Source organism: Alligator sinensis, unplaced genomic scaffold, assembly GCF_000455745.1.
Source record: "Alligator sinensis unplaced genomic scaffold, ASM45574v1 scaffold337_1, whole genome shotgun sequence".
NCBI classification, from domain to species: Eukaryota; Metazoa; Chordata; order Crocodylia; family Alligatoridae; genus Alligator; species Alligator sinensis.
Genome location: NW_005841927.1, coordinates 2667770 through 2692996, shown reverse-complemented (window position 1 = coordinate 2692996; position 25227 = coordinate 2667770). Strand labels below are relative to the sequence as shown.

General features: G+C 47.3%; 2 protein-coding genes and 3 non-coding genes across 13 annotated transcripts in view; all 5 read right to left on the bottom strand.

Annotated features, from left to right (window-relative positions):
• Positions 1 to 2079: 2079 nt before the first annotated feature.
• Positions 2080 to 10916, bottom strand: PPIE (peptidylprolyl isomerase E). 5 transcript variants are annotated; one of them, XM_025198742.1, is made up of 10 exons: positions 10732 to 10916; positions 10259 to 10357; positions 8847 to 8890; positions 7916 to 7942; positions 7083 to 7164; positions 5962 to 6059; positions 4912 to 5035; positions 4632 to 4817; positions 2611 to 2753; positions 2080 to 2515 (listed from the first exon to the last, which is right to left on the bottom strand). In XM_025198742.1, exons 1-10 carry the CDS (start codon positions 10880 to 10882, stop codon positions 2447 to 2449), a joined length of 1023 nt encoding a protein of 340 aa, XP_025054527.1. In that variant the 5' UTR covers positions 10883 to 10916; the 3' UTR covers positions 2080 to 2446. The 5 variants fall into 5 exon arrangements, with proteins under 5 accessions (XP_025054527.1, XP_006019368.1, XP_025054528.1 ...); XM_006019306.3 differs by having other exon boundaries at positions 10724 to 10773; XM_025198743.1 differs by lacking the exon at positions 10732 to 10916 and adding an exon at positions 10458 to 10698.
• Positions 10917 to 13560: 2644 nt separating this feature from the next.
• PABPC4 (poly(A) binding protein cytoplasmic 4) overlaps positions 13561 to 25227 on the bottom strand; it is an 18720-nt gene continuing 7053 nt past the window's right edge. For 3 of the 5 annotated variants that reach the window (XM_006019305.2, XM_025198660.1, XM_025198661.1), the window contains exons 2-15: positions 23752 to 23945; positions 22166 to 22281; positions 21568 to 21707; positions 21191 to 21285; positions 20447 to 20584; positions 19679 to 19774; positions 18708 to 18980; positions 18361 to 18448; positions 17706 to 17825; positions 16757 to 16884; positions 15695 to 15788; positions 15116 to 15246; positions 14930 to 15029; positions 13561 to 13924 (exon numbers count right to left, since the gene is read on the bottom strand). In XM_006019305.2, coding sequence (XP_006019367.1) covers positions 14943 to 15029; positions 15116 to 15246; positions 15695 to 15788; positions 16757 to 16884; positions 17706 to 17825; positions 18361 to 18448; positions 18708 to 18980; positions 19679 to 19774; positions 20447 to 20584; positions 21191 to 21285; positions 21568 to 21707; positions 22166 to 22281; positions 23752 to 23945 — 1700 coding nt within the window. In that variant the 3' untranslated portion in view covers positions 13561 to 13924; positions 14930 to 14942. Of the gene's footprint in view, positions 13925 to 14929; positions 15030 to 15115; positions 15247 to 15694; positions 15789 to 16755; positions 16885 to 17340; positions 17525 to 17705; positions 17826 to 18360; positions 18449 to 18707; positions 18981 to 19678; positions 19775 to 19887; positions 20039 to 20446; positions 20585 to 21190; positions 21286 to 21567; positions 21708 to 22165; positions 22282 to 23751; positions 23946 to 25227 lie in introns of those variants that run through there. The other 2 variants (XR_003092991.1, XM_025198663.1) reach the window with 2 other exon arrangements.
• LOC112549555 lies at positions 17424 to 17556 on the bottom strand. Its single transcript, XR_003093007.1, has one exon. It is a non-coding gene; the product is annotated as a small nucleolar RNA SNORA55 (small nucleolar RNA).
• LOC112549554 lies at positions 19267 to 19402 on the bottom strand. Its single transcript, XR_003093006.1, has one exon. It is a non-coding gene; the product is annotated as a small nucleolar RNA SNORA55 (small nucleolar RNA).
• LOC112549553 lies at positions 19940 to 20071 on the bottom strand. The gene has a single exon (XR_003093005.1). It is a non-coding gene; the product is annotated as a small nucleolar RNA SNORA55 (small nucleolar RNA).

The window sequence follows — 25227 nt, the reverse complement described above, 5'->3', positions numbered from 1 at the left end:
AAAATTTCTAGTTGAACTAGTTTTCCATCAGGAAATGCTATACCCAATGAAGCCATTTTCTGTGACTTTGAAGTTGTCAAGACGGCTGTGCTTTGTGAGGGGGAGGTAAAGCTGTTCTTTCTATAGTAGGGCTCCAGCCTGGATCTCCTGGAAACCCTGCTACTGGAGTTCTCCAGTCATGGCCCCACAAGTGTTTGGACAGCAGTTTGGATGGATAACACTAATCCCCTAGTAGTTTATCTTTCCTCACCATTATACCTTTTGCACCTCTCAATTCTGTACTGGATCCAAACAGTATGTTGAATGTTCCTTCCGCCCGTCTCGCGAGCGAAAACCACTATCATAGCCTGTAATGTCAATGTAAATGAACAGGTAACCAATCAATCAATCAAATACCATGAGGCTGCCAAGAGGAATATCATGGTCATTCAGAACACTTGTGCTTAGACTCAAAAGATACCCGGTAGTACTTCCTGACCTTTCTGGGAGGGACCTTCAACAGGCAGAAGACTACTTATGTTTGGCCACGAGGTCTCATCTAGAAATATACTTCCCCAGTTATTCCTGAACTATGATCGTTTTCAGAAAACAACACCCAGACTCATTTGTGAGAGAGCCTTTCCTCAAAGCCACGAGGCACGGACTACACAGACGACACCAGTGACAGGGAAATAGTATCCAGGTGCCTTTCAATACACAAGTAATTTGCAATCACTGTAAGTACCAAATTATGCTGCTGTTCCCATTTGCCATCAGTGTGCATGATGTTAATCCCAAAGGATCTAGGAGTTCAAATACCAGACAGATCACTTGGATGGATCTCAGGGTACAGGATGGTCCTTCCTAAATGGCTGTGCACTAGGGTAATAATCAGTCCTATCCAGCACTTCCGTCTCCTTGATGAAGTGCTTTCAAATTCTTATTCTGGTTTTACAAACAGGGAAGCCAAGACACATAGAAGAGAGTGATGTGACCTGTGCAAGGTCCCCCAGCAGGCCACTGGTGGGACTAGAACCCGGCTGTTCTAGCCTTTGTCAGTGCTTTTCTCTGGCAGAAAATATGCAACTCTTTATACAGGCCGATAAATGTATATTGGGGTTTAGAGAGCAATGCAAACAGGGTCCCTGCATCGTACATGCAGCTGCAAGCAGGGAAGGTGGCAAAACTCCTCCCTGGTCCAGAGTTTACAACTGGTAACGTCTGATTGCAGGGCAGGCTGTTAAAGAAGGCAGAGTGGCCAAATCGGGATGCAGTGCTGTTGGTTTGGGTTTGTTTCCTAATTCACAGTGCAGGGGACCAGCAGCTACAGGCCTCCTGAAAGTAGCATGGTTTGTATGGGACTTGAAGAAGGGAAGGAGAGACATCTGCCCACAGCTGGGAAGGGCTTCCCAGGAGGTAAGGGGTAGGGCGCTCTCACCATCACCATCACCATCCAATCCAGACATGCATGAGAGGAGTCACAAGAGACAAGTCTTCTCCTGTGCTGCCACCCTGGGAAATGGACCCCCTTGCCCACAAGCTGCCTCGTATGCGAGGAATCCTCCTCTCACCTCAGGCCAAAGAATGAAGGGTGCAGGCGTTGTTGAGGCCTTGTATTTCTGGAATCCGAGTGCTGTGACAACCGGGGCTTTGGTGGGAACAAGAGAGGCAGCTGCATGAATGTAATGCAGAACTCCCACCCCCACAGAGCTTAACACACTGCAGATAAGAAACAATCGTGTTCACTTTTAAGAAGGAGCTTGGGACCTTTGGCCAGAAGCTGATGCATTAAAACTCATGACTCAAGATTCACTTGTTAAATTCTGCCATGACCATGTAGAGGCCAACATGAGGTTCTGCACATACTGGGGAAGCTACTGGCTACCAGTGTAAACAGGCCCAGAGCAACTGGCTGAGCAGTCAAAGGCACTTAACAAGCCCTGAGGACCAACTCCTGCTGCTTCACACCTCTCCCCCAGCAGCAGCCTCAGCAGACTATAAGCTACTGGGGGCAGGCACCACCATCTGGCAACAGGTCTCTGACTTGGTTGACCTCTAGGCCTCACCAAAGGCAGTTTGAATGAGAACAGCCAAGCTTCAAAGAAAAGCAAAGATTTAGAAAAGATTTAGTCACATTGAAATGCTATACAAAAGATCTCTGTGGGGGCAGGGATACTCCAGATGCTGGAGCAGAAGCACAACTTGCCAACGTCTTTAGAAGCAGCGTTCCCCGGTCCCTGTAGCAAGGTACCCACGGTCGTGTTCTCTGCATGGTGCCCTGACCAGAATGATCGTCCAAAGTTCACACAACAGCTTCTGAAGCAACAGGACAGCAGCTGGGCCTTGAAAGCACAGAGCTTTTTCTCCTTGGCCATCTCCTGAAGTCCTCCTCCTCCATCTAGAACAGTCTCCAGGCTTTATCACCCCTGGGTCACTCTAGCCAAGCTCCCCACAGCATGCCAGGGGCTCACACGTACTCCCCACAGTCAGAGATGATCACTTTCTCCTTGGGTTTCCCATCTTTGTTGCCTTGTGCCTTGAACAAAGACAAAAGGGAAGAGAAGCAGAGGTGAGGACCGAGCTCTCGGCCAGCCCCGAGGAGCACCCTAGGGAGGCCTTGCCACTTCCTACCTCAATCTGCCGCACCACGTCCGCCCCCTCCGTCACCTCTCCAAACACCACGTGCTTCCCGTCCAGCCAGTCTGTCTTCTCACAAGTGATGAAGAACTGGGAGCCATTGGTGTTAGGACCGGAGTTGGCCATTGAGAGCAACCCTGGGGACAATACAGGACAATGTATCATTTCTGCTGAGGCCTGGCAAGGAGCCTAGTCATGGCCAGGATCCACGGTGCTGGACTCAGCAAGTCACCTGCCCTCAGGTTCACTCACTGTGGACACCCCTGCCATCTTGCCCCTGAGGCCCATAACCTGGTATCCTCTTCAAGTGCCTTCTGGATCATCACACTGAGGCCATGTCTAAGCCCTGCCTTTTACTTGCCTCCAGACTCTCACCATAGCAGGTCTTGATCACTGCAACTGTTTCTCTGCCAGCCTCTGGTCCTGCTCACACCCATCCAGAAGGCTGTTGCAGAGACCATCCTCCTAGCCCATGGCTTTGACTGCATCTCTCTCTGTACCCTCGACCAGCTCCACCTGCTCTACTGCATCCAGCTTGTGCTGCTTGTCTTCATTCTGAGGCTCTTTGCGACACATCCTCACACCAGCAACCTGCCCTCAGTCAGCCTGTGGAGTGCCAGCCTTCAACACCCATGTGTTTGTGTCCGACAAGTGCCCTCACGCTTTCTTCAGTGCAGCCTCTTATCCATAGGAAGAGCTCTCTAGAGACAGAGGCAGGGCTCCCTCACAAGCCTCTTCCAAGCTCTCCCTTGCCATAGTGCCAACAGGATGTGACAACCCCTGGGCTGTCGCCGTGCTGCCCATCACAGTCATCATATATGCCTGTTTCCTTGCCATCTCCTGCCCATCTGTCATCTCTCAAGACTTAGCTCACAATCTCCCTGGAGACTGTCCTTTCTTGACTGATAGTACTGCCTCAGAGAAAGGCTACTAGTCCCAGACTCAGAACCTGTCACCATCCTAAAGGGTGACCATGGGAAAGGAACTTTCCCTCCATGGGCCTCAGTTTCCTAGTCTGTACAATGGGGATGATGGTGCCGAGGCCCCGTGCAAAACACTTCCAGTTCTGTTGATGGGAAATGCAATACAAGAGCTGGGTGGCATTATAAGTTTGTCAACTCCTGGAGAAGGGCTCTTAGTAATACAAATGGTAAAAAGAAAGCTGCCCTGATGCCAAAAAACCTACAGCAAGAGCAAGCAATCAGTGCCCCACTCACTACAAATCTACTCCCACACACTGCCAAAGACATCACGACAGCTGAACACCAGCTGCTTCACACCAACCCTCCATCAACAGCTCCCTCTTCACAGTGGAGCCACAAGAACTAAAGGAGAGAAGCTGCTAGCAGGATTCAGATCATAACAGAGGATGGTTCTCCACTTCCCTGCCTGTCTCAAAAGGCCATGACACACTGCCCCTCCTCAACACCCAGCAGCGACCAAATGTTGTCATCAAGTCCTACAGAGCTGTTCGGTGGCCTGGGTAAAATACATCAGTGACCCGACCTATATTATACCCAAGTCACTGCATAAAGTGAAACTGTCCACACTGCAAAAAACAAACACTCAGCTTCCCACTTTGCTGATCCCCTCAGCCACAAACGGGGCTAGATAGAAACTAAATCCACTTCTCACCGGATGGTTTCTCCAGCTCAAGCCTGCAGCCTGCTGGTGGTACGACATGGGGGAAAGGTGTGATCTGTGGATAAGGCAAGAGCACTGCTCTCCAGGGCTGATTATCTTACACAGTTCAGTAGCAATAAATTCAGTCACGCTCCATGAGGCACTAAAGCCATAACTTCTCCTGCCTTCTTTGTCCCCATGTGATGCTCAGAAGAAGGCTGCCACGCAGGGGTTTTGTGTTCAGTTTCCTCTTCACACAAGCTTGCACTTAGCAGACTCTTAGAAATCCCTTGCATAGATCCCTAAAGCCTACCAATCCACCCCATACCACCTTGGCTGGAGTTGTCACTGGCAGGGTACCCCACAGTCATACCCCTGGAACCCTGCCCTACCTGGTCCTGTGTGCTTCAGGATAAAGTTTTCATCATCAAATTTCTTCCCATAGATCGATTTGCCCCCAGTGCCGTTGTGGTTAGTGAAATCTCCAGCCTGACACATGAACTGTGGGATGATGCGGTGGAAGCTGCTCCCTTTGAAGCCGAAGCCTTTCTCGTGGGTGCATAAGCAGCGGAAATTCTCTGCAGCAGAGAGGAGAGAGGGAACAAAATCCAAATTCAAAACAAGAGCAATGGAGCAAGAGGCAAAGCGAGAGACAATGGGACCTTTTCTCACCTGCTGTCATGGGAACAATGTCTGAGCGCAGGAGAATCTGGATTCTCCCCGCAGACTTGTTTCCAATCTTGATGTCCATGTAAACCTGAGGGTTGGTCCTGGACTTCTTGGCTGCTGGTTCGCCCTTGGGGGGGAAAAAAAAAAAAAAAAAATCGAAGTGATATTCCCACGTACCCTCCCTACAGAGACACCCAAACCCAGCATCCTCAGCCATTGATGGGACATCTCATAATGGGATTTGATCAAGAAGACAGGCTATAACAATTCCCTCACCCACAGTGAAGGGCAGGGGCACTTTTCTTCTGAACACACCAAAAGGTCATTCAATCTAGATGGTACAGAGGCAATAAAACCCCATTTTTCAAAGGTATTTCAGGAGTCTCAGGGGCTGCTAAAATAAGCACTAGCTAGTTCCATGGGTATGTCTGCACTGATATCCTGGCTTGGCCTCGGGGGTTAAGCCTTCAACCAGCTCAAGCCACATGAGGCCCACAGCAAAGCCATCTGCTTTGTGCTTCTTATTTCTTAAGCATAACACACCTAGGAGCAGTGGAGCCCTTCCCAGAATGGGTCTGGCATTACAAGTCTTTCCTTATAGGCCTGACTCTACTTATGGGCAGCAGAGAGAAGGAATAAGGTGCAGAAGGGCTAGGAGTCAGAAACAGGGAACTGTGGCATTGCTGCTGGCTGACCTCCTTTGCCTGGCCCAGGTAAATTTCAAACACAATGAACGAAGAGGTGGGCTACGTGGTAAACAGGGACACGGTCCACTTCATTGCTGGAAACTCAGCAGAGCTTCCAAGGTCAAGCCAAGGATGGAGCATAGAGGTTCAAGGTGAAGTTGGTTGTCAGGCACTGGCTTTAGACCAACCCTCAATAACAGTGTAAGCACACCCCACATAGCTAACATACTGCCAACCTGAGAAGCAAAGGCCCACCTACATCCTGAGTATTTTCATCATTTCATCCCAATGCAAGAGGAACAAGCCCCAATCCACCAGCTTATCCTTCCTTCTCCACTTCAAGAAGGCCAAGTCTGTCTGTCTTTACCTCCTGTGTGTCTGCTTTGGGGGCTTCTGCTCCTGCTTCTGTATTCTCCTCAAGGGTCTTCCCCGAAAATTTCTTCAACCAGTCATCATCCGACCAGACTGCAATGGAGAAAAGAGGGGCTCAGAACTGTGGGGGCAAGAACATGGGACAAAACCAAACCACTAGGCCTCATATTCACCTGTTACACTAGCAACCAGGTCTAAACTCACTGTGGGCTAGGCAGCTTTAAGGTATCTTGAGAGTGGGCGGTTTGAGCCCCAACTGCATAGCTCTAAAGGCAAGGAGTGTGTGAGACAGAGAACTACCTGCCTGCGACAGAGCAGCAGGATGGGATCATCACCAACAAGAAGGGCTGTCAAGACTTTCAGTCAAGTCAAGCCTCCTACGGCAGTTACCTGTCTACGTTATCTGGCAAGACATGCTTGCCCATTTCTTCCTCAAAAGGCTTCAAGCCCAGGGGACATTTTCCAAATACTTCAGGAGCTTAAGAGCCCAAATGCCATTTTCAAAAGTGATATGGGTGCTTAGAGGCCTGTTTCATTGAAAGAAAACCATCTGACCTCAGACACTTAGAGCTAGCCACCCAGCTGTGGGAAAAGGATGGTACCCAACAAGCCCTCTGTGCTCGTGATTTGTGTGTAAGCCTGTGTAGAGGATCCCTGTTTCCTTTAGCCTTCTGGTCTGTTTGATTTGAACAGCAGAGGCCAACCTTTTTGACAGGCATGCCACAAAATAGCCCAGCATCCCCATGTGTTTGCTCAGTTATCATGGCACCTCCAGAATCCACCCAACTCCCACCTCCCAATCCCTCCTGGGCAGAGTATTTTGCATCATCTGTTGCATTTCCCTTAAGGCAGATACCTCAGATCCACACAGCCTTGGCCCACATGTTGCACGCCAGTGATGGCAGCCAGCTGGGAAGGCATAACACAAGTGCTTCCTTCTTGGAGGAACTAGCAGCCAGTTCTGCCCCTGAGCTCCCCATCAAATCCCCAGGCCAAGAAACAAGAGGCAAAGACAGTAGATAGAGGGCAGAGGCCTAAGCAAAGCAATGGGGAAAGCAGCCCAACAGCCAGCAGGGAAGCCACGAGGACACTCCCATCTCTCATCCACCAACTCACCAGGTCTGGAAGAGCCCTCCTTAATCCGCATTGGCTTGGCCAAATTGACACGAATCGTCCTGCCAAACAGCTCTGATTCGTTCTACAGAGAGTGAAGCAATCAACGGTGAGAAATCTCCCTTCCCTCAGAGCCTTGCAGACCTCAGGGAAAGACTGGGCTATGCATCTCCCCAATCCCCTTCCCATCGTCATCAATACCCCAGGCACTCTTAGCATCGGCCAGGACCCCAGGGAGCAGGGTTACACAAACACCACAGAGAGATGGTCCCTGCCCCAAACAGCTTATCACTGAAGCGCTAGAAGAGATAGCAGATGGACAAACTCAAGGAGATGAGTAGGCAATATGGTGATGCGACAGGCAGTGCCTTCAGCAAGCCGGAGGCCTATCTGTAGTCTGAGCCCTGCACAGGAGACATCTTCCTTGAGCACATTCTATAGCACTTCTCCAGTGCAGTGACCACCCCCACTTTTGCTGGCAATTCCCTTTTTCATCCAAGCACCGGCCATCAGCAATATAACTTGCTGGAATTCATTCTGGACTTGCCCAGGAGAGTTCAGAACTGAGGGAGTTATCAGAATACCATCCCTCCCACCTGAGAAAGGGGCAGGAGGTATCAAAGCCACGTTTCCCTTGATTGGGCTAGAAGGGACGAGCTGCTGCCACAGGCGTTGGGGTTTGTTAGGTAAGGAACCAACAGGAATAGCTGGGCAGCACTGAGACAGTCTACCTCGTCCTACCAGACTTGGAGGACTGCAGAAGCACAGGCTGCATGGCTATCGGAATGGATGAGACTTTCCGAACAGTCAGGATCTGACAGGAAGAAAGCCCTTACCATGTTGTCGATAGCTGCTGCCGCATCCTAAGGCAAAAACAAGAAAGAATATTTTACTGCTAATTCAGCCCTCACGTCCCTCTAACCCTGTAGAAAAGGTACTTAGCACCTGGCCCGAAGTTTGGGTTTCATTTCACTCCACTGTCCACCTTTGGATCAATTTTTTTACCCACAGGTTTTCCTTTCTCCCCAGCACTAGCCCTGTAGCTTCCTGCTGCATCCGGCTAGGACCTTCTTAGTTGTTTTTAGACACAAGGTCAGGCAGCCGTGCAGCTTCCTGAATCCAGGTTTTTTTCCAATCTGCATAAGATTCTGGTCATTTATCATGCTAATTTGGGGTCGGGGGCAGATCTTGGGAAGGGAGTATTGGACCAGGAGGAAAGGGCAGTTCATAGGGCCCGTTAACCTAAAACATCACTGTTAGCACAAGGGACTGAACTACCCCTGGAGGAAAGCCAACAATGTGAACCATGGAGAAGCTTCTGAAGAAGCTGTACTCCAGTCTGAAGGTTGAAAAACTGCAGAAAAAAATAAAGAGAGAATCAAAGAGAAGATGGGCTGGAAGGGACCTCCTGAGGTCGTCTAGTCCAGTCCTCTGCCTGAAGCAGGATCAGCCCTATCCAAGCCATCCTATTCAAATCCATGGTCTAACCTCTTAGCAAAACTACAGTCAGCCCCAACACAACACCCAAGAGATAACCCCCTAATCTGTGGAAGATCTCATAACAGTGGGACCAGAGAAGCAGAACAGAAATTCCACAGAGTATCATATAGAGCCAATAACACTAAAGAGTCAGTCATAAAGTGTAGAATCCTATTTCCACTTCAACCATAAAACTCCCACTGGATTCAACTGACACAGAATCAGGTAAAAAAAAAAAGGGGAGAAAGAAGAGATTTCAAACTGTGTTAAAATGTGCCCTTTTCTCACCTCAGCCAGCTCAAACTCAATGAAAGCAAATCCTCGGTGCTTCTCTGTGGAGAGACAATGAGCAGTTACCTTCACAGTATTACCAGGAAAACTCTTGCCCCCATGAAAGTCAAAGCAGGAAAGGTCTGGTGCATTAGTTGGGCTACCAAGGGGAATCCATGTCTATGCTGCTGCCTCCATCTGAGAGTTTAGATTCTGTTTCAGAGACTTTCTTTCTTACCTGCTGGTACAAAGCTCCACTAACATCAAAGGACTCTATTATTTCTGTCCTGCAGGAACATTAAACTACTCTTTATTATGATGCCAATGATGCCAAAATATCCAGCTAATTAATTCTCCAGTAATGAATTTTAACAGTTATTTGTCCCACAGGGAGGAAATACCACAAACAGGAAATCTTAAACGCAATCCTGAAATAAAGCCCCAGCACAGAGCTATCTGCAGCTATACAGAGCCTCAATGAAGTCAATTCTGTGCAGATGAAATTCAGTGCAGGGTCTAGGACTTGGCTTACAAATGATGCGAGGCATTGTTAAGCCCTGTGGGTTGCTAATTAGAAAATAAATGAATGCACATCATTTTTTTTAAAAAACCATGAAAAATGCACTTGGTTAATCTACTTGGGAAGCTGTAATCTAGTTGTAATTGTTCATGCAAACATTTCAGAAAGTCTTATAGGTTTGGCCCAGCAAAGGAGCTTTAGCAGTAACATCTGCTAGCAAATCTTTAGTAAAAGGCAGGGAGTGGATGCAGGGGTGTGAGGGTGTTAAGCTCAGGGTGGGTTTTCATGATTCAGATACAGGCAACCCCTGCTTGGCGCTCTTAATTGATTCCTGAAAAACCGAGCGTTAAGCAAAACTGGAAGTTTTGGACGACCCAAGATAGCGACCGCAAGTGTTTTTAATGACTCCAGATGGCAACCGCGAGCGTCACGTGGAAAATTGCTGAGTGCCAAGTGAAATCAGATATCAATTTAAAATGAGCATTATAGCGATAGCATTAAGCAGAGGTTGCCTGTACTGCTCTGAAACCTCTGAAATGGGTGGAGTTTGCTGGAAACCTCAAGCCTGTGAGGTTTCCCTCCTGCTCCCAAGCCTGCACGTGCATCCTGCAAATTCAGACCGTTTTAAGTGACAATAACGCCGATGCAGCAGAAAGATGGTGGGGTGCGATGTTCCAAAGGTCTCAGCGCCGGTATTACCATCGTACAGGGCTTTGTTTGTCCTTTTAGGAGTAAGGAAACTCGCTCCCCAGGCTCGAGCTTCCAAGACTTCCTGGGACGCCGTGAACCCCACAGCGAGCGCCTCGCGACGGACATCCGACGCTCCGCTGAGACACCGTAATATTACTCCTGACGGAGACCCCAGCACCCCGCGTGAAACGAGCTGGGCCAAAAGCTGGATCCCACTCACCGGTTTCGTAGTCCAGCGGTATCTGGATGTCGGTGATGTCTCCGAAGGGAATGAAAGCCGCGTGGAGAACCTTCTCGTCCACCTCCTCGGCCAGGCCGCCTGCAAAGCAGAGCGAGCGCTTTAGCGGCACGACGTGTATAATCACGAATGTTTCCCGGCGGCAAAGGGCAAGGGAGGCCCCCCCGCCAGCATTCCCTACCCGCTGCTTTCGCTCACGTCTCGCAGTGCCAAAAGCTGCGTTTTTACGCTTGAATGTGAATCCACTCCCCAGGGCCCACAAATGTGTGTGTGTGTGGGGGGGGGAAGGGGAGCAGCCCCCTCACAACACGGATTTCCAAGCGCCTCTTTGAGGGCCCGTCGCAGGCACGAGTCCTGCTGCCTTCTGGCCTCGCACCGATGTTCACTCCAATGTTCACAACTGATCCCACACGGCCCTGTGCCCCGCCCCGGGGTCCCGCTCCTCACCCACGTACAGCACCCGCTTGGTGGCCGCCATCTTCGCTCCAGGTGCACTCCCCCCCCTCCGCGCGCATGCGTGCGTCTGTACACACCCACGTGTAGGACAGGGGAGGTGTGCGCGACGCGCGCGCACTCGCCCCTACCGCGTCTGCACGTACGTTGCATAGCACCGGCTTTTGGGAGCTTCGGCTCGTGTGTACACACACTACATATACACTATGCACATAATGAAGCTCACAAAAGCTTGTGCCAAACTATGTAGATATACAATATTGGTGTGTATCCACACATGCACTGTAACAAGCTGTTGTGCTATATATATGGTACATAGATAACCAAAGGGTGTGTGTACATGCGTATGTGGTGTATTTAATATATACTCATACACAGCTGAAGCTCACATTAGTTAGAAGTGCTAGTCATACTAGTTAAAAGTATAGACTCACCCAATGTGTGCACACCTAGTATACATAATGATATCATCTATACACACACATGTAGCTGAGGTTTGGGTTGTAGCCGTGTTGGTCTAAGCACATAGGCAGACAAGGTTCCTTGGGTGAATTTGATATCTTTTATTAGACCAACCCAAACGGTTGGAGAATAGTTATTGAGCAAGCTTTCGGGTTCAAAAACCCTTCGTCAGGCTAAAGAAACTTCAGCAGTTGGTGTTCTTCCTGGATGGAATATGTATGGATATGTAGCTGATGCTCACAAACGTTTGTGCTTGTGTGTGTGTCTCTATATCTATACCTATATATGTGTGTATATAGATGATGTCATTATGTATACTAGGTGTGCACACATTGGATGAGTCTATACTTCTAACCGTATCTATCGTATAATGTGCATCTAGGAGGTAAGGATACACAACACACAAACTTGTGAGCTTCAGCTGTGCGCGCTACACCCTCCCCTTCCTTCAGTCTATAAAGAATAAATCTCATCTGCCCTGCCTTCTAACACTGTTATTATACCTAATTACCCACTGCTGAAAGGATAATACAATTCCCCTCCATCACCAGTTTTCTCTCACCTGTAGGTTAAAAATCTCTGACTCCAAAAGTTATCCATATTTTTTTCATTGAGTCGATGTTTTGTGAGACCTGCGGTATAAGCTACTTGGTACGGCTAACTGGGAGCTTGGACAGCATCTAATAAAGTGAACTTCAGCCCATGAAAGTTTGTGCTCCATATTGTATCTTATTTAGCTAGTCTGGAAGGGGCATAGATCTACCCTGCTTTCTGCCTGCCTGCCTGCCTTCAGACCAATACAGCTAACTGCTTCTAACCAGGAGTCTGACAGTAGTTTCTCTGATGATCTTCTGCGTAAGGCAGCTGCACAGCAGTTTGCTGAGGCATGGTTTGGATTAATCCCAAATTAAGCAAAGCAGCTAGGGCAAATTTATGAAGTACAGTTGGAAAGAAAAAAAAATGCATTAGAAGTGGTCATCTCAAAGCAGCAGGTCCAAGGCACAAGCTGGATCTCTCAGGATATCTACCACTAGATTGCTCAGTTCTTAATCTAGGACACAGTATTGAAACTGAAACCTTCCTTTCTTGATTTTCAGCTTACCAACAGGAGACCCAAGGCACTGCCTTGCTGTGCTTCTGCTCCACAAGCTTGTTCTATTCTTGGGCTTGGACACGGACTGTTAAGTACCAGATTTCTAAACGGGTTTCTTGCATATTTTAACACCATGGTTTGCTCGTAACAGTGCAGCAGACAGGCAAAATGGCACATCAGTCTTGCATTTATACCCCCAAAATCAAAAGAACCATTTGCACTTTTCTAGCACCACTCATCCAATGGTCTCAAATGGTCTGTAAACATGAATTAAACCGCTGCTCCCCTAAGCAGGCACCCTTATTTTACAGCGTTAACTGGTACGTGCTCAGCATTTCAGTGGTTTTCCTTTAGTAAAATCTTCAAGTCATTGTACAGTCTCAATTCCTCCCTTCTACCTTGATCTGGGCTGTGCTTGTGTTCTCCTGTACTCGTTTATACCACACTCCATGCCAAAGGCTCACCCCAACAACATCACAAAGCACACGCTAGTTCTACTGTCACTGAAAGGCAGCCATCTATCTCTAAGGTGCAGCATACACTTACCAGCACAACACTACATTTGTGACTGTTAAAAGGAAATGACAAGGTTCTAGGGAAATATAGGGGTTGAAATACCACACAGAGATGAAGAAATACAAAAGCTTAGCATCAACAGAAACGAAAAGGAACTGTCAGATTGAAGAGAAGAAAAGAACACAAGACTTCTATGCACATTGACTTGGGTCAAGGAAGCACTGTTGATGGTCGATAAATACCGGTCTTCATGTATATTTCAGAGTATTGGGTGCATCTAACTGTTAAATTGGTTAGTTAAGTTGGATTTCTTAATAAAGTATTAAAAAGTGGCAGTATCCAATTAAAAGTGTACCTCAGTTCCTCCTACATAGTATGTAGTCATGCAGAATAAAAAACTATCAAAATCACTTCATCTCGTAGACTGCTATGGGATTTTTAAATGAAAAGTGATCAAACCCTGTTTCTGTGCTTCATCTGAAAAATGTTGCCCAAGACCACCTCAGAGGGCAGGGGTCCACTTAAATAAACTATCAGTTACAACCACCTTAGAGTTTCTTTGAAGATCCAAAACAGGGCCCAGTTTGAAGTCATAATTTAAAGTGGAGTTTTGGCCTAGCCACCTGTTAGCTTAAACAGAATAATAACAGGATTAAACATTTAAAACCACAATTCAATCAGACAGTAATTACCTAACGGTTTACTTCTGACAAGCAGAATAAATCCAGGATGGCTAAGCACACCACGGGGAAGAGACTCATTTAGTGAAAGTTTTTATTCCTTTATTGATAAACACTTTCCAGATTTTGCAAACTGGATTGTTCAGTTAAAACCAAAACCACAAAAAACTTTCAATCAGAAATCCTTAATGTCCTGCTTAGAAAAGACAAAGGTTAACTCTGTCCTGGCCACAAAGGAAAAGCGTGCAAACTTAATCCTGGTCTTGGAAATCTAAAGCTTCATGGAATTGATTTTTTTTAAATAAGATTTTAAAGGTTAATTTACAAAATGCAATATGGTTATTTGGATATGGTGCATGGTGCGGAGATCTGCAGGACAATTAAGAGTATCTTCAAACATCTTGAGCTGATGTCTATGAAGGGGCTATTTGGCTTCTTTGCATCCTATGCGGGGGAAAAAGGTTAGAAAATTAGTTTGCTTTTTTTCCTGCCCCCATACAGGCGTCTTGATTTAGTGCAGACTGACAGTAATTTAAACATGACCAGCCCATTAAAAATTCCCAGATAACTTCTTATTCCTCTCACCGTGTAGGTTTCTATCTACAGTTGCTGATATTATCCACCTCTCCATAACACTATGCTGAAGGTGGAAATATGAAAACTTTGTGATGAGGGAATAATTATTGTTGCAATGTCAAATTATTGACAAGCAATGGCCAAGCTGCATACCGCACACTTTTACAACACGTATGCATGGTGTGTTTTCATTTTAAGCCAGTGCCTTCCAGAATGGAAGATTTCCCATAATCCTTTACTGCCAGTGCTCTGGCAGCAGTCCTGTAGAAAATGCCTTGAAATTCCTGGTAACTCCACACACATCCATATTAAAGAACTCATAAATGAAACAGTTAAAGAAAAGCATACGAACATCCAGTCCTAGTCTAAAGATACCCATCTAAAAAGGCATGGAAAAAAGAAAATCAGAGATTCTATAAGAATCACTTGGCAACTAGCAAAACCAAGAAGAACCACACAGCAAGTCATGCCAAGCTTGCCAAGTCATGCTGTGCACTTCGGTGCTATTCTTGTCTACCTCAGGGTAACCGTCAGGACAAGACATGGACATTAGCAGCATACCTGGGTTTGGACAAAAATTGCTCGAGTCTGGTCTCATTTTGATGAATTCTATTCCCTGACAGGTGAATGATTTAAAGGGCTTTATGAATTCCATGTCAGCACATTTTAATCTTCCAAACATGTTTGCTTGCTGTAAAGAACTACCTTCTTTTTTATGTGCTTATTTCTTCAAGATTAAAAGTGGAAGTTTCTATTTACAAGACGGAGTCTGGCATCTGATGCCATTATACCTAACCCCACTTGGCAGTTTATATCCTCCCAAACTATGTTCCAGTGAATCTAAGGTTAAGAAGCTCTAACTAACACACTCACCAGTCTTCCTGGTTTAAGAGGTAGCAGCAACCACGCCCACCTTCTGGGCAGCTTCTTTCTTGGCTTGGTGAGCCTGCAACACAGCAACAGCCTCCTCCACCTAGGGAAGACAAACTGCCAGGTAAGATCCATCATCTTTAACAAAATCACTCAATCCAAACTACCTTGAGAAATGGGAGAATTTACCTTTGACCGGAGGGATTCTGGAGACTCCAGCATGTGCAGTAGCTCTGAATTGTCAATCTCTAGCAGCATTCCTGTGATCTTCCCCGCAAGGCTGGGGTGCATAGCTTGAATCAGGGGGAACAAGCGTTCTCCTAGGAAAGTAAAGTTCAAATGGTCTTTGCAGGGTGCTCTCACAGGTCCTTTGCAGCGAGTACAACTAACACAGGAAGCAGATCAGCACCTCTCGAAGTTTTAAACTAGAGCAAACACTAGCTTTACATTTCCATGGCATCTAATTTCCATGCCCCACCCCTGATCTTTTTTTCACTACTAGTTTTTAGGGAACACTAGATGTTTTCAAGTCTAAGTCAGAATGCCCAACTACCATCATTTTTAAGCATCACTGTATCTACACCCAAACTACTGCCTGTAGGGGCTAGCAAAACACCCCTTATTTTCACAAAAAGGAGCCTCGTGCATCCCAGTTGCTTGAGACTTTGTGCTTTAAAAAGCTCTGAAGTCAAATATGATAACGAGAAATGTGTTCAGCTTCCTCGCTGTGCAGAAGGCAGCAGGACTGACTTCCGAAGCATCACTTACCCAGCATCTGTTTCTGCTCCTGGGGAGGGGCAGCAGCCAGCATGGAAGCCGTTAAAGGTTCCTGTCCCTGCACGTGTACTGCAGGCTGAGGTGCCTATAAGAGCCGAAAAAGCAGCATTAGCTTGGTTGCTTTGCGTTTAAAGGGCAGTGAGACAATACATTATGCCTCTTCCAGGACACACGTCAGCCCCTAGCAGAGCCTCTACAACTGGGAAGGCCTACGCAAGGAAATAATTTCAAGGAGAAATGTGATGGAGGCTCATAGCTCCCAGCCACACAGAACCCAAGCTGCAGAAAGCAATCATATAAAAACTCAGAGGCATGTTGTCTGAGAATATCCTAGGTACAGACAGCTTTAGTACTGTGCAAGGCAGCAGTCTGCTTAGTGGAGCCAGGTAACACTAAGGTAAGAGCAGTACTAGTTTGTGGCTTATGCCCTCCAGCAGGGCCAGCCCATCCTATCCTACAGGACCTGAGGCCACAAGGGGCCCCACAGAGCCAGGCGGAGAGGCCGTGACCCCTCTTGTGTTTGGGGGTGTTTGGTGGATGTTTGTCTAGCTGTTCTGGCTGGAACGGGGGCCCCGCACAAGCTGATTTGCCCTGAGCCCTGCACCCTGCTATGGTAGTCTCTGCTGATGGATCAGGGGGCCCCAAAACTACATCTTGCAGGGGGGCCCAAAAAATTGTGGGCCAGCTCTGCCCTCCAGAGATGAGCCTGGTGATCTCAATGCACAGCCCAACATTATCTTCAAGGATACCTTGTGGAAGGCTGTGTAGAGGAGATCAAACACATTTTGGGGCAAGGATGCAAGAAAAGATTTTCTATAGAAAGAAAAAGGTAAATAAAGGGCCTGTCAGAATTAAAAGGCTGCACTAATTGAACTGCAACAGGGAGAGTTAAGGGCAGAGCCAGCTTCTTATACCCTGCTTTCTGGTGGGTCTGAATTATCAGGGTAGTTTGGGCATTGTCAGATACTTTATAGTCAAGGTTAAAATCCTATTCCTGCAGCTACTGCAGTCTAATTTCATCACAGCTAGCTAAAGCACAGACCGTTGTGTTACCTGCAAAGGCTGAACAGTTGGGTGTGGGCTGCGGACACTTGAGGCATATTTATAAGGAGGAACTGCTCTGGGAGCAGGGGCAGCTACAGGCGGACGAGGAGCTAAGTTCTGAGCGGCAGTGGCAACCCCTACAAAAGAAAAAATAGGATAAAAGATTGTACATATCAGCACACATGTGTAGATCCCATTTCCCAGCTAGCTCAAAATTATCAGCACAGGACTTTGCCACAAGCAAGCACCAGACCCCTCTCAGAGCTGAACACTGATACATAATCCAGTCTTTCAATAATGCAGAGGCAGAAATATCAAGCTGAAGGACAGAGTCCAGCTGGAGAAAGTCTTGTTTTGCACAACTGCATCCTCTTAATTCAGATACTCTGAACTAAAATCCCACAGTGCAATTCACTATGGCAACATCCATGACTTATCAGGCCTTCCTAATATAAAGTTCACTTTGCCATGTGGGAGATGGTTGGAAAGGTGGTTAATTATCCAAGTATCAGAAGCAGCTGGCTACATTAAGAAGAGGCTATAAAACTAAGCCAGTTGCTATAAATGCTGCTTTTAAGACATTTTCTACTTACATTCCCTCCAATAAAGCAAGCTGGATATTGTACTCTGGAAAAGCCATTCAGAATCACACAGAGCCCATTTTCAGAGAGAGCAAATGTGTTGCAGAGTTGTAGAGACAGATCCCAACTGAAGTGCAAGGCAACCCGTCTGGATTTCCTCTGCTGTGCTATAGCACCTGCTGTCCCCAGACTTGCACTGTACCGCAAGGACAGGAAAGATTTAGGTGCTGTCTCTATCCTACTTAGGCCTCCCTAGTGGGTGCCTAAGGGCTCCGTGACACCTCCTGGCATCGATCTTCAGAAATATGAACAAGAGACTCTGTGCTCCCCCCCTGCTCCCTTCATGCTGGAGGATCACTAAGAAAAGGACTGCTTACCGACTCTCTGGGCAGCAGCCGGGAGGCCACGAGAGGCCTGAGTATTGCCAGCGGGGGCCAGATGGCGCAGTGCTGGACGTGGCCCAGACTGGCGCATGGCATTTGGCATTCCTTGGAAGCCTAATGGGAGAGATAAGAACAATGAGAGGAAATTCCTAAAATAGAAAGTGATTAGCCATCCCAAGACCATCAGCTGCAAGCAGCGTGTGGAGTTTGCATGCTGCAGGAGGGCGATGTGTGTGTGTAATCCTTGCCCGCTTTGGGAAAAACAAGGGAGTTCTGACTCTCCCAAGTGAGTTGGCTTTAGAACTAGTGTTGTTTGCTGGGGTCCCGATACAGAGATGACTGTGGAGAGCACAGGCAATAAGAGAAATAGATGAACAGTTCCACCGAGGACTAGCATGGCAAGGCTTCAATCACCAACAAGTAAGATTCACTTCCAGAGGCTTCAGTCACTAGCAACAGTGGATCACCAGGAATAATCACCCATCTAAAATGACATCCAGTCTGTCCTTCAAAGGGTAATAACTACATACGATCCCTCAACTCTAGTGACACAGAAGATACAGGATGAGCAGGTACATAGAAGAGAAGAATGGGAGAGCAAGAGAGAAAAGGCACCATAAAACCATAGCTTCTTTTCTAGCCTGCTCACCTTGTGGTCTTCCCCCTTGTTGCCAGCGTGGGTTAGGTCTCATCTGCGTCATCTGATTGGGTGCATAGTAAGTCGGTCTGCTCTGAGCCTGTGAAGAGATCAGAGAAACCCTGAAGGAGCTCTACTACAGCAATTGACTGAAAGTGCTGTTTTACTGGGATTTGGCAGCTTTGTCTGGATTCATGCAAGATCACAGAACAGAGGAGCCACAGAATTAATCCCCCTGGCTTGGAGACTTGCAGAATCAGAGCCTGGTTAAAAGTGCAGCAGAAAGACTCAACAGGGCAGCTACAGGTTAAAGGTTCCAGTTGGGTGATGCTAGTAGCACTGAACTTTGCTGGACTCACCTGGGGCACAGCAGGCATGAAGTAGCCCCCAGCAGCAGGCTGGAACTGGTTAATGATGGTGTTGGCTGGCAGGGCCCTCATCCCAGCAATGCGCTGCATGTACTGATTGGTGAGATGGGCCTTGCGCTCCTCTTTCCTCTGTGCCAGCGCAACGTACAAGGGCTTGGAGCCCACAATACGCCCGTTCATCTCAGTCACAGCTTTGGTCGCTTCTTCGGGGGAGGAAAAGCAGACAAAACCAAACCCTTTGCTTCGCCCATCCTCTAGCATCACCTGCAACAAGGAATGAATGTTAATACAGCAACATTATGCAGGCTGGCCCGTGTCGGCGGCAACTGGCCTAGCAGCCTATCCAAAATTCAGGGAATGCGAGCGTGAACAGTGATCTTTCTCCCCGGGCACCAGAAAGGTAATAGTTGTTCTGTAGAGATATTGGTCATTCAGCCATGTAGCAATTGCCATTGTTTCCAATACAACCTTCACCCTCCTTCCCATTCCCTGACAGGAAAATGCATGTTCTCTTTATTCAGAGAGCCTTCATGTTCCTCAGTCAGATAAGAGCTATCGCAGAGGTGTAGAGACAAGCACTCAGTGAAAGAGAAAAACCACCTGTCTGGATTTACTCTGCTTTGCTGTATGCACCATATGTCCCCAGACTCGCACTGTGCTGCAAGGAATGGGAAAGATTCAGGTGCAAGTAAGGAAACGTAGGACTCGTGGCAGCATTCCTAGGCCCCTCATGCCCATAGAGGAGTCACCTGAACCACAGGTGAGTTTGCCATAAGAGATGAAGCAAAGGTGCTCAATACTGTCCCAAAGGAAGAACGCACTTAGCCCAACTGAAATCCACTGACTGACTCGTCCAAATTATCCAGACCCAAGACCCACAGATATGAAAACTACCCTGCACCCTAGAGTCAAGACAGATAGCAGTCCTTTTTCAAATCCACGAGTATGAACCTTCACACTACCTTGGCACTTGTTATTGATCCAAACGGTGAGAACTCCTTCCTCAGCTTTTCATCATCAATAGTGTCATCTAGGTTTTTAATATATAGGTTAACTCCCTACCAAAAAAAACCCAAAAAAAACCATCAATACAGAAAACATCCATTTCATTAAAAAAAATAAGTATTCCAGGAATGTTGAGCACAACCGTCCTGTGCCAAATCCATACTCTGCTTACATAATCCGCAGAGTTTTCTTCCCTTCATCTTAGAACTATGGGCAATAAATGTTGCAGAGTTGTAGAGACAAGTCCCAGTATAAGTGAAGAAACCTGTCTGGATTCACTCTGCTTTGCTGTAGCACCATGTGTCCCCAATCCTGCACTGTATTGCAAGGAACAGGAAAGATTTAGATGCAAGGTAGATGCTAAGCCTTACCACAACTACAACAAAAGTATGGCCCTTTGACACCCTCTTGTCATGCACATACAGTGCCTGTCATCTTAAACAGGAAATTATGTGCATGAGACCTTAGCTTGATGGTTCCTATAGCACTCTGATCTATTCCCACAGGCTCCTAAATATTTCAGTTTATTGTCATAGCTCTGACCCCTGGTTATTTCATCAGCCCATAATACTAGGGGGTGCTGCTTGATCTTGACTCCAGAGGTCAGCATTGCAAAAGAGATGATAAATTATTTCTTCTCATGTTCCTTTTGAAGTCCACCAGCAGACTGAGTGAAGGTGGGGGCATCTGGTCAGTACTGGAGGACACGTGTTGTCTTGCCGTACCTGGTACCGACTGATTCTCTCTTGTTTCAGCTGCTCAAACTTCCGTTTCAGCTCTGCCTGGCGTTCTACTTTCTTCTGTGCTCGACCAACAAACACCATTTTCCCATTGATGTCCTTTCCATTCATCTCTTCCACTGCCTGGACAGGGAGTCGAACAGAAAATTCCTGTCAATTGCTGAAGCAAAGCAGCAGCTGTCTCTATTACCAAGTCTGATTACTGACAGCCCCATCCTACTTCCTTGGTTGTGGACTAAGGCGGCCAAGTTGACCATATTCCATTTATGCTATTTCTACAAAAAGGTCCAGGAAGAAACAAATCAAAGTTATTGGCAGGGACTGTATGGACACTGCCCACAATTCTGGCCTAAAAGAAGTGATACATGACTTGACAACTTGGTCATAACGCCAAGTCTTGTTCAAGCCTATTCTTGGGGAAAAAGCATTTCTAATCATCATTCCAGTGCCAAACACCTTCCATTCTCCCCCGGTCCCTACTCATGTAATATTCCCTAATCAAATTGAAATTCCTGATGTCTGTCCTACAGGAGGCTGCATGGATCTAGTAATTTGCAAGAATATAGACTTCAGCATGAATAAACAATGTGGTGAAGTGCAAAAGCTTTTCAAGCTGGACATCAGAAGACGTTAGTTAAGCTTTGCTATTTATCACTCCCCTTTCCGCCCCACCACCCAATTCCCGTGTCTCATGCTCGGACAAAAATGTAGAACAAACATTGCTCATACCTTGTTGGCATCCTCATGTTTTTCAAAGCTCACAAAGCCAAAGCCTTTGGACTTTCCTGTGGGGTCTGTCATCACCTTCACACTCAAAGTCTTCCCTGTGGCCAAGGGACAGAATGAGGAAGGCATTACTTACACTAGATTTCCAGGCTTTACAAACTGAAACGAAAGCTTCTCCAACAACCCTGGCTTGTTTTTGCTCACATTTGTGATACAGCCTCTGCCTTGTGTCTGACATGCTTTGTAGGGCAGACAGCCACTATCTCAGTATTGCCCTACTCTGCCCTCAGAGAGATTCAGAAGTAGCGCAGAGAGGGCAACAGTTTCCATTACCCTGGCTACAAAGTTTACAGCTACATCAAGAGTATCTCTCTATTTACCGTATTTGCTGAAGAGCTCCTTCAGTCTCTCATCATCCATGTCATCCCCAAAGTTTTTAATGTAAACATTGGTGAATTCCTTTGCTTTGGCTCCCAACTCAGCCTCCCGCTCTTTACGGGACTTGAATCGCCCCACAAATCTGAAAAGAAAGAGGAAAAACTGCAGTGAGAACTTTGGCTTTCAAGGCTGGAAGTGCAACGCATTATTTGCAGTACAGCAAACAAGAGTGCCTGTATGAGCTGGGGGAAGGTGTAACAGGCCAGAGACCAACCAGAAGTCACCTGTCCTGTAATGGGGAGGTAGCAGGAAAAGGGGGCCCACCCAGCTCTACAATGGAGAGCGTGTAGGCAAGGATTACCCCCCACCCAGCCCAATAGTGGAGCAACAGCAAATCCAGACTTGGTCAGGGAGATCCACCATCCCTGTAATGGAGAGGTAGCAGGCCATGGCTTGGGCAGGGAAACTCACCAGCCCTGTAGTGGAGAGGTAGCAGGCCAAGGCTTGGGCCAGAAGAACCAGTAGCCTTGTGTGTCCCTGTTAATACCGAGATGCATCACGGTTCATGCGATCGTTGCTGCTTCTGGCTGTGACACTCACACTTTGCGGTCGTTTAGCAGCATGCCGTTCATCTTCTCGATGGCTCTATCTGCAGCATCCTGGGTCTCAAAGTGCACAAATGCGTAGCCCTTAGAGCCATTCTCATCACACACCACCTGTAAGCAACACAGCAAACCAGATCATCAGCTCTGCATTATAGGCAATGCTGGTGATAGGATGCCAACTGCAGAGATGTCCAAAAACTTCCTCTTTATCACATTTCCACAGAAGGTATGAATAAAAAGCTGAAAGTGTGGTCCTTGACTGAGGCTCTCAGGTAGCGCTAAAATATAAATAATGAATGCAAACTAAATACTGGCTGACACCACAGTCTTAGTTGCCGTTATGCCACTCGGCTGCTCTGTGACCTTCAGCAAGGCACTTCGCCCTCGTGCCTTGGATTTTCCATCAGTCAACTGGAGATGAAACTTCCTCTCCTATGTAAGGCACTCACATTTATGGATTAAGTGGAAGTATGGCCCTGACTCAGCATAGCTGATGCACCTCATACAAAAGCCAGAGTTCAGTACTTCAAGCATATGCCAGCTACGACAGAAACACTAACCCACTGTTTCGGAAGCTGAAATTTGTAGTCTTGTTCATATCCTAAACTGCAGAGAACAAGCTTTTCCTTAGGCTGTCTTCAAACAAATCAGGTGGCAACATAGGGAAAACAAGTTGTTGCCAAAGGATGGAATTACCAAAGCATAACCTGCTCTGGATTTCAGAGATGGGGGTGTCTGGAGAACTGATGACCAAGAGTTGGTATCAAGCTGGTGATCTCCCCTCCTTTACTCAACTGCACCCTCTTCTATGCTGCTTTTGAAAGTTCCCTGCCCTGAGCTTGGCAGTCACTCCCCCTTTCTTATTCCCCAGTGTCATGTGTGTTTGATCAGGTCTGGTCAACTCTACGCAGTTTAACTCATAGTTTCATAGTTGGTAGGGTTGGAAGGGACCTGAGCAGATCATCAAGTCCGACTCCCTGCCATGGTCAGGAAAGGATGCTGGGGTCAAACGACCCCGGCAAGGTGTCTATCTAGCCTCCTTTTAAAGACCCCCAGGGTAGGAGCGAGCACCACTTCCCTTGGAAGTTGGTTCCAGCTCCTACCCACCCTGACTGTAAAGTAGTGCCTCCTGATATCTAGCCTGAATCTACTCTCCGTCAACTTATGGCCGTTATTCCTTGTTACTCCCAGTAGTGCTCGGGGGAACAGGAACTCTCCCACTGCCTGCTGGTCTTCCTTGGCCACTTCAGATACGGCCACCAGATCCCCTCTCAGCCTTCTCTTGCAAAGGCTGAACGGATTCAGGTCTCATAGCCTCTCCTTGTAGGGACTGCCCTGCTGCCCCCAATCATGCGAGTGGCCCTCCTCTGGACCCTCTCCAGGCTGTCCACATCCCTCCTGAAGTGCGGCGCCCAGAACTGGATGCAGTACTCCAACTGCAGCCTGACCAATGTCATATAGAGGGGGAGGATCACCTCCTTGGACCTGCTTGTGATGCATCTGTGGATGCATGACAAGGTGCGGTTAGCCTTCCTAGGGTTAAATGGCTTTTTAAGGTTTGGAGAAGGTACCGAGTCTCACCTTGCATGACAAGATATTCCCAAAGGCTGAGAACGTATCGTAAAGTGCCTTGTTGTCTATGGATTTGTCCAGGTTCTTGATGAAGACATTCCCAACCCCCGACTTCCTCAGGGAGGGGTCCCGCTGAGACCACATGATGCGGATTGGTTTGCCTTTTATCACATCAAAGTTCATGGTGTCTAGAGCACGCTCAGCTGCAAAGAGAAGAAAGTAAGAATTCCTGTAGTGTGACAGATAAAGCACAAAGAAGCCAGTTGCATTTGTGCTACAGCCTTCTTGGCACAACACTTGGCTACATCGCCTCCTTCTGAATGCTCAAGGAGAAAGGGTCTGGGCAATGCCCTTGGAGCAGCAAGTCCACTGACTAACTGACCTTATTGTTAGTTCAGACTTTCAATTAAATTACCCCATTGTCTACTTTTAAAGGGAGGTCTTTGCTGCACAGTCACTGGATGAAAGAACAATGGCCTTAATAACAACCATTTTTCATCAGAGCGATAACGTAATTCAGAAAATGGAAAAGAGGCCTGAGCTTCAAGACACCTATGGCTTTTCTAACCTAGGAGGAAAAGATCTCTTTTCAGTCCAGTACAAATCAGTGCAGCTGAGACAGCGCAAGTGGGGAAAGTGCCTTTTACTTTTCTCCTCTAGAGCAGGCCCCAAGTACTTCCACTTTCACCTTGCTGAGTGACCCTTGGCTTGCTTCGGTATCCTCCTCTAGAAAGTGCAGGTATTTACCCACTTAAGCTGTGGGACCAGGGGTGAAACATCTGCTCAGTATAAGGAGGGGTGGAGATGAAATAATCAAGGACATTCCTTTCCTCCAAGTGGGGACATGTGGAAGGAGCCGATTCCCAAGAGGAGGAAGGAATGGTGGTAGGATTGGGACTGAAGGGACAGAAATTCTGATGCATCTTTAATCTTAAACTTACATGTCAGACATTCAGTTCTGGACAGAAACAATATTCATAACCCATTTAAGGGTTCAGAGTGTTGATCACAGGCAAAGGAAGAACACGGCAACAGCTGTGTGGAGGATGGGAGACCAAAAACTGCCGTTTGGGTTGGGGAAGCCATAGAGAAAAACTATCTACAAGGCTCAAACCTCGAAGATGAGAACGGATTTGATCCCTGCCGGTTGGGGGGAAAGGTACAAAAACCAGCCTGATGGGCTGGAAGGGTAGTTTGAGACGTGTGTATAGTCACTGCGGCAAACAAACAGGATGCCCGAATAATCTACTCTAAGGACAGCATCAGAGAAGGACGAGAGACACACAAAGAAAACTTTGTTTCTCTCATGAACAGGGACGTGCACCTAAGCTCCAAAACCCCAGCAATGCAGATTGCCTTTTTAACCCATGCTGCAACCCTCCTCCAGGATTCTATTTCTGTTACCCGCTGGTATATTAAAAGCACCATTACTCGTACCCATCAGGATCCTGTTCATAAATTCAGATGCTTAGGGCACCTCTATGC

What these genes read in the sequence shown, in the direction of transcription:
- PPIE (XM_025198742.1), bottom strand. Translation starts at nt 10,882, where the DNA reads ATGCAACGTACGTGCAGACGCGGTAGGGGCGAGTGCGCGCGCGTCGCG. An exon ending in ACCGCTGGACTACGAAACCG is followed by an intron (nt 8,891 to 10,258) that starts GTGAGTGGGATC and finishes GTCTCTCCACAG; the next exon opens with AGAAGCACCGAGGATTTGCT. An exon ending in TTGAGTTTGAGCTGGCTGAG is followed by an intron (nt 7,943 to 8,846) that starts GTGAGAAAAGGG and finishes TTTTTGCCTTAG; the next exon opens with GATGCGGCAGCAGCTATCGA.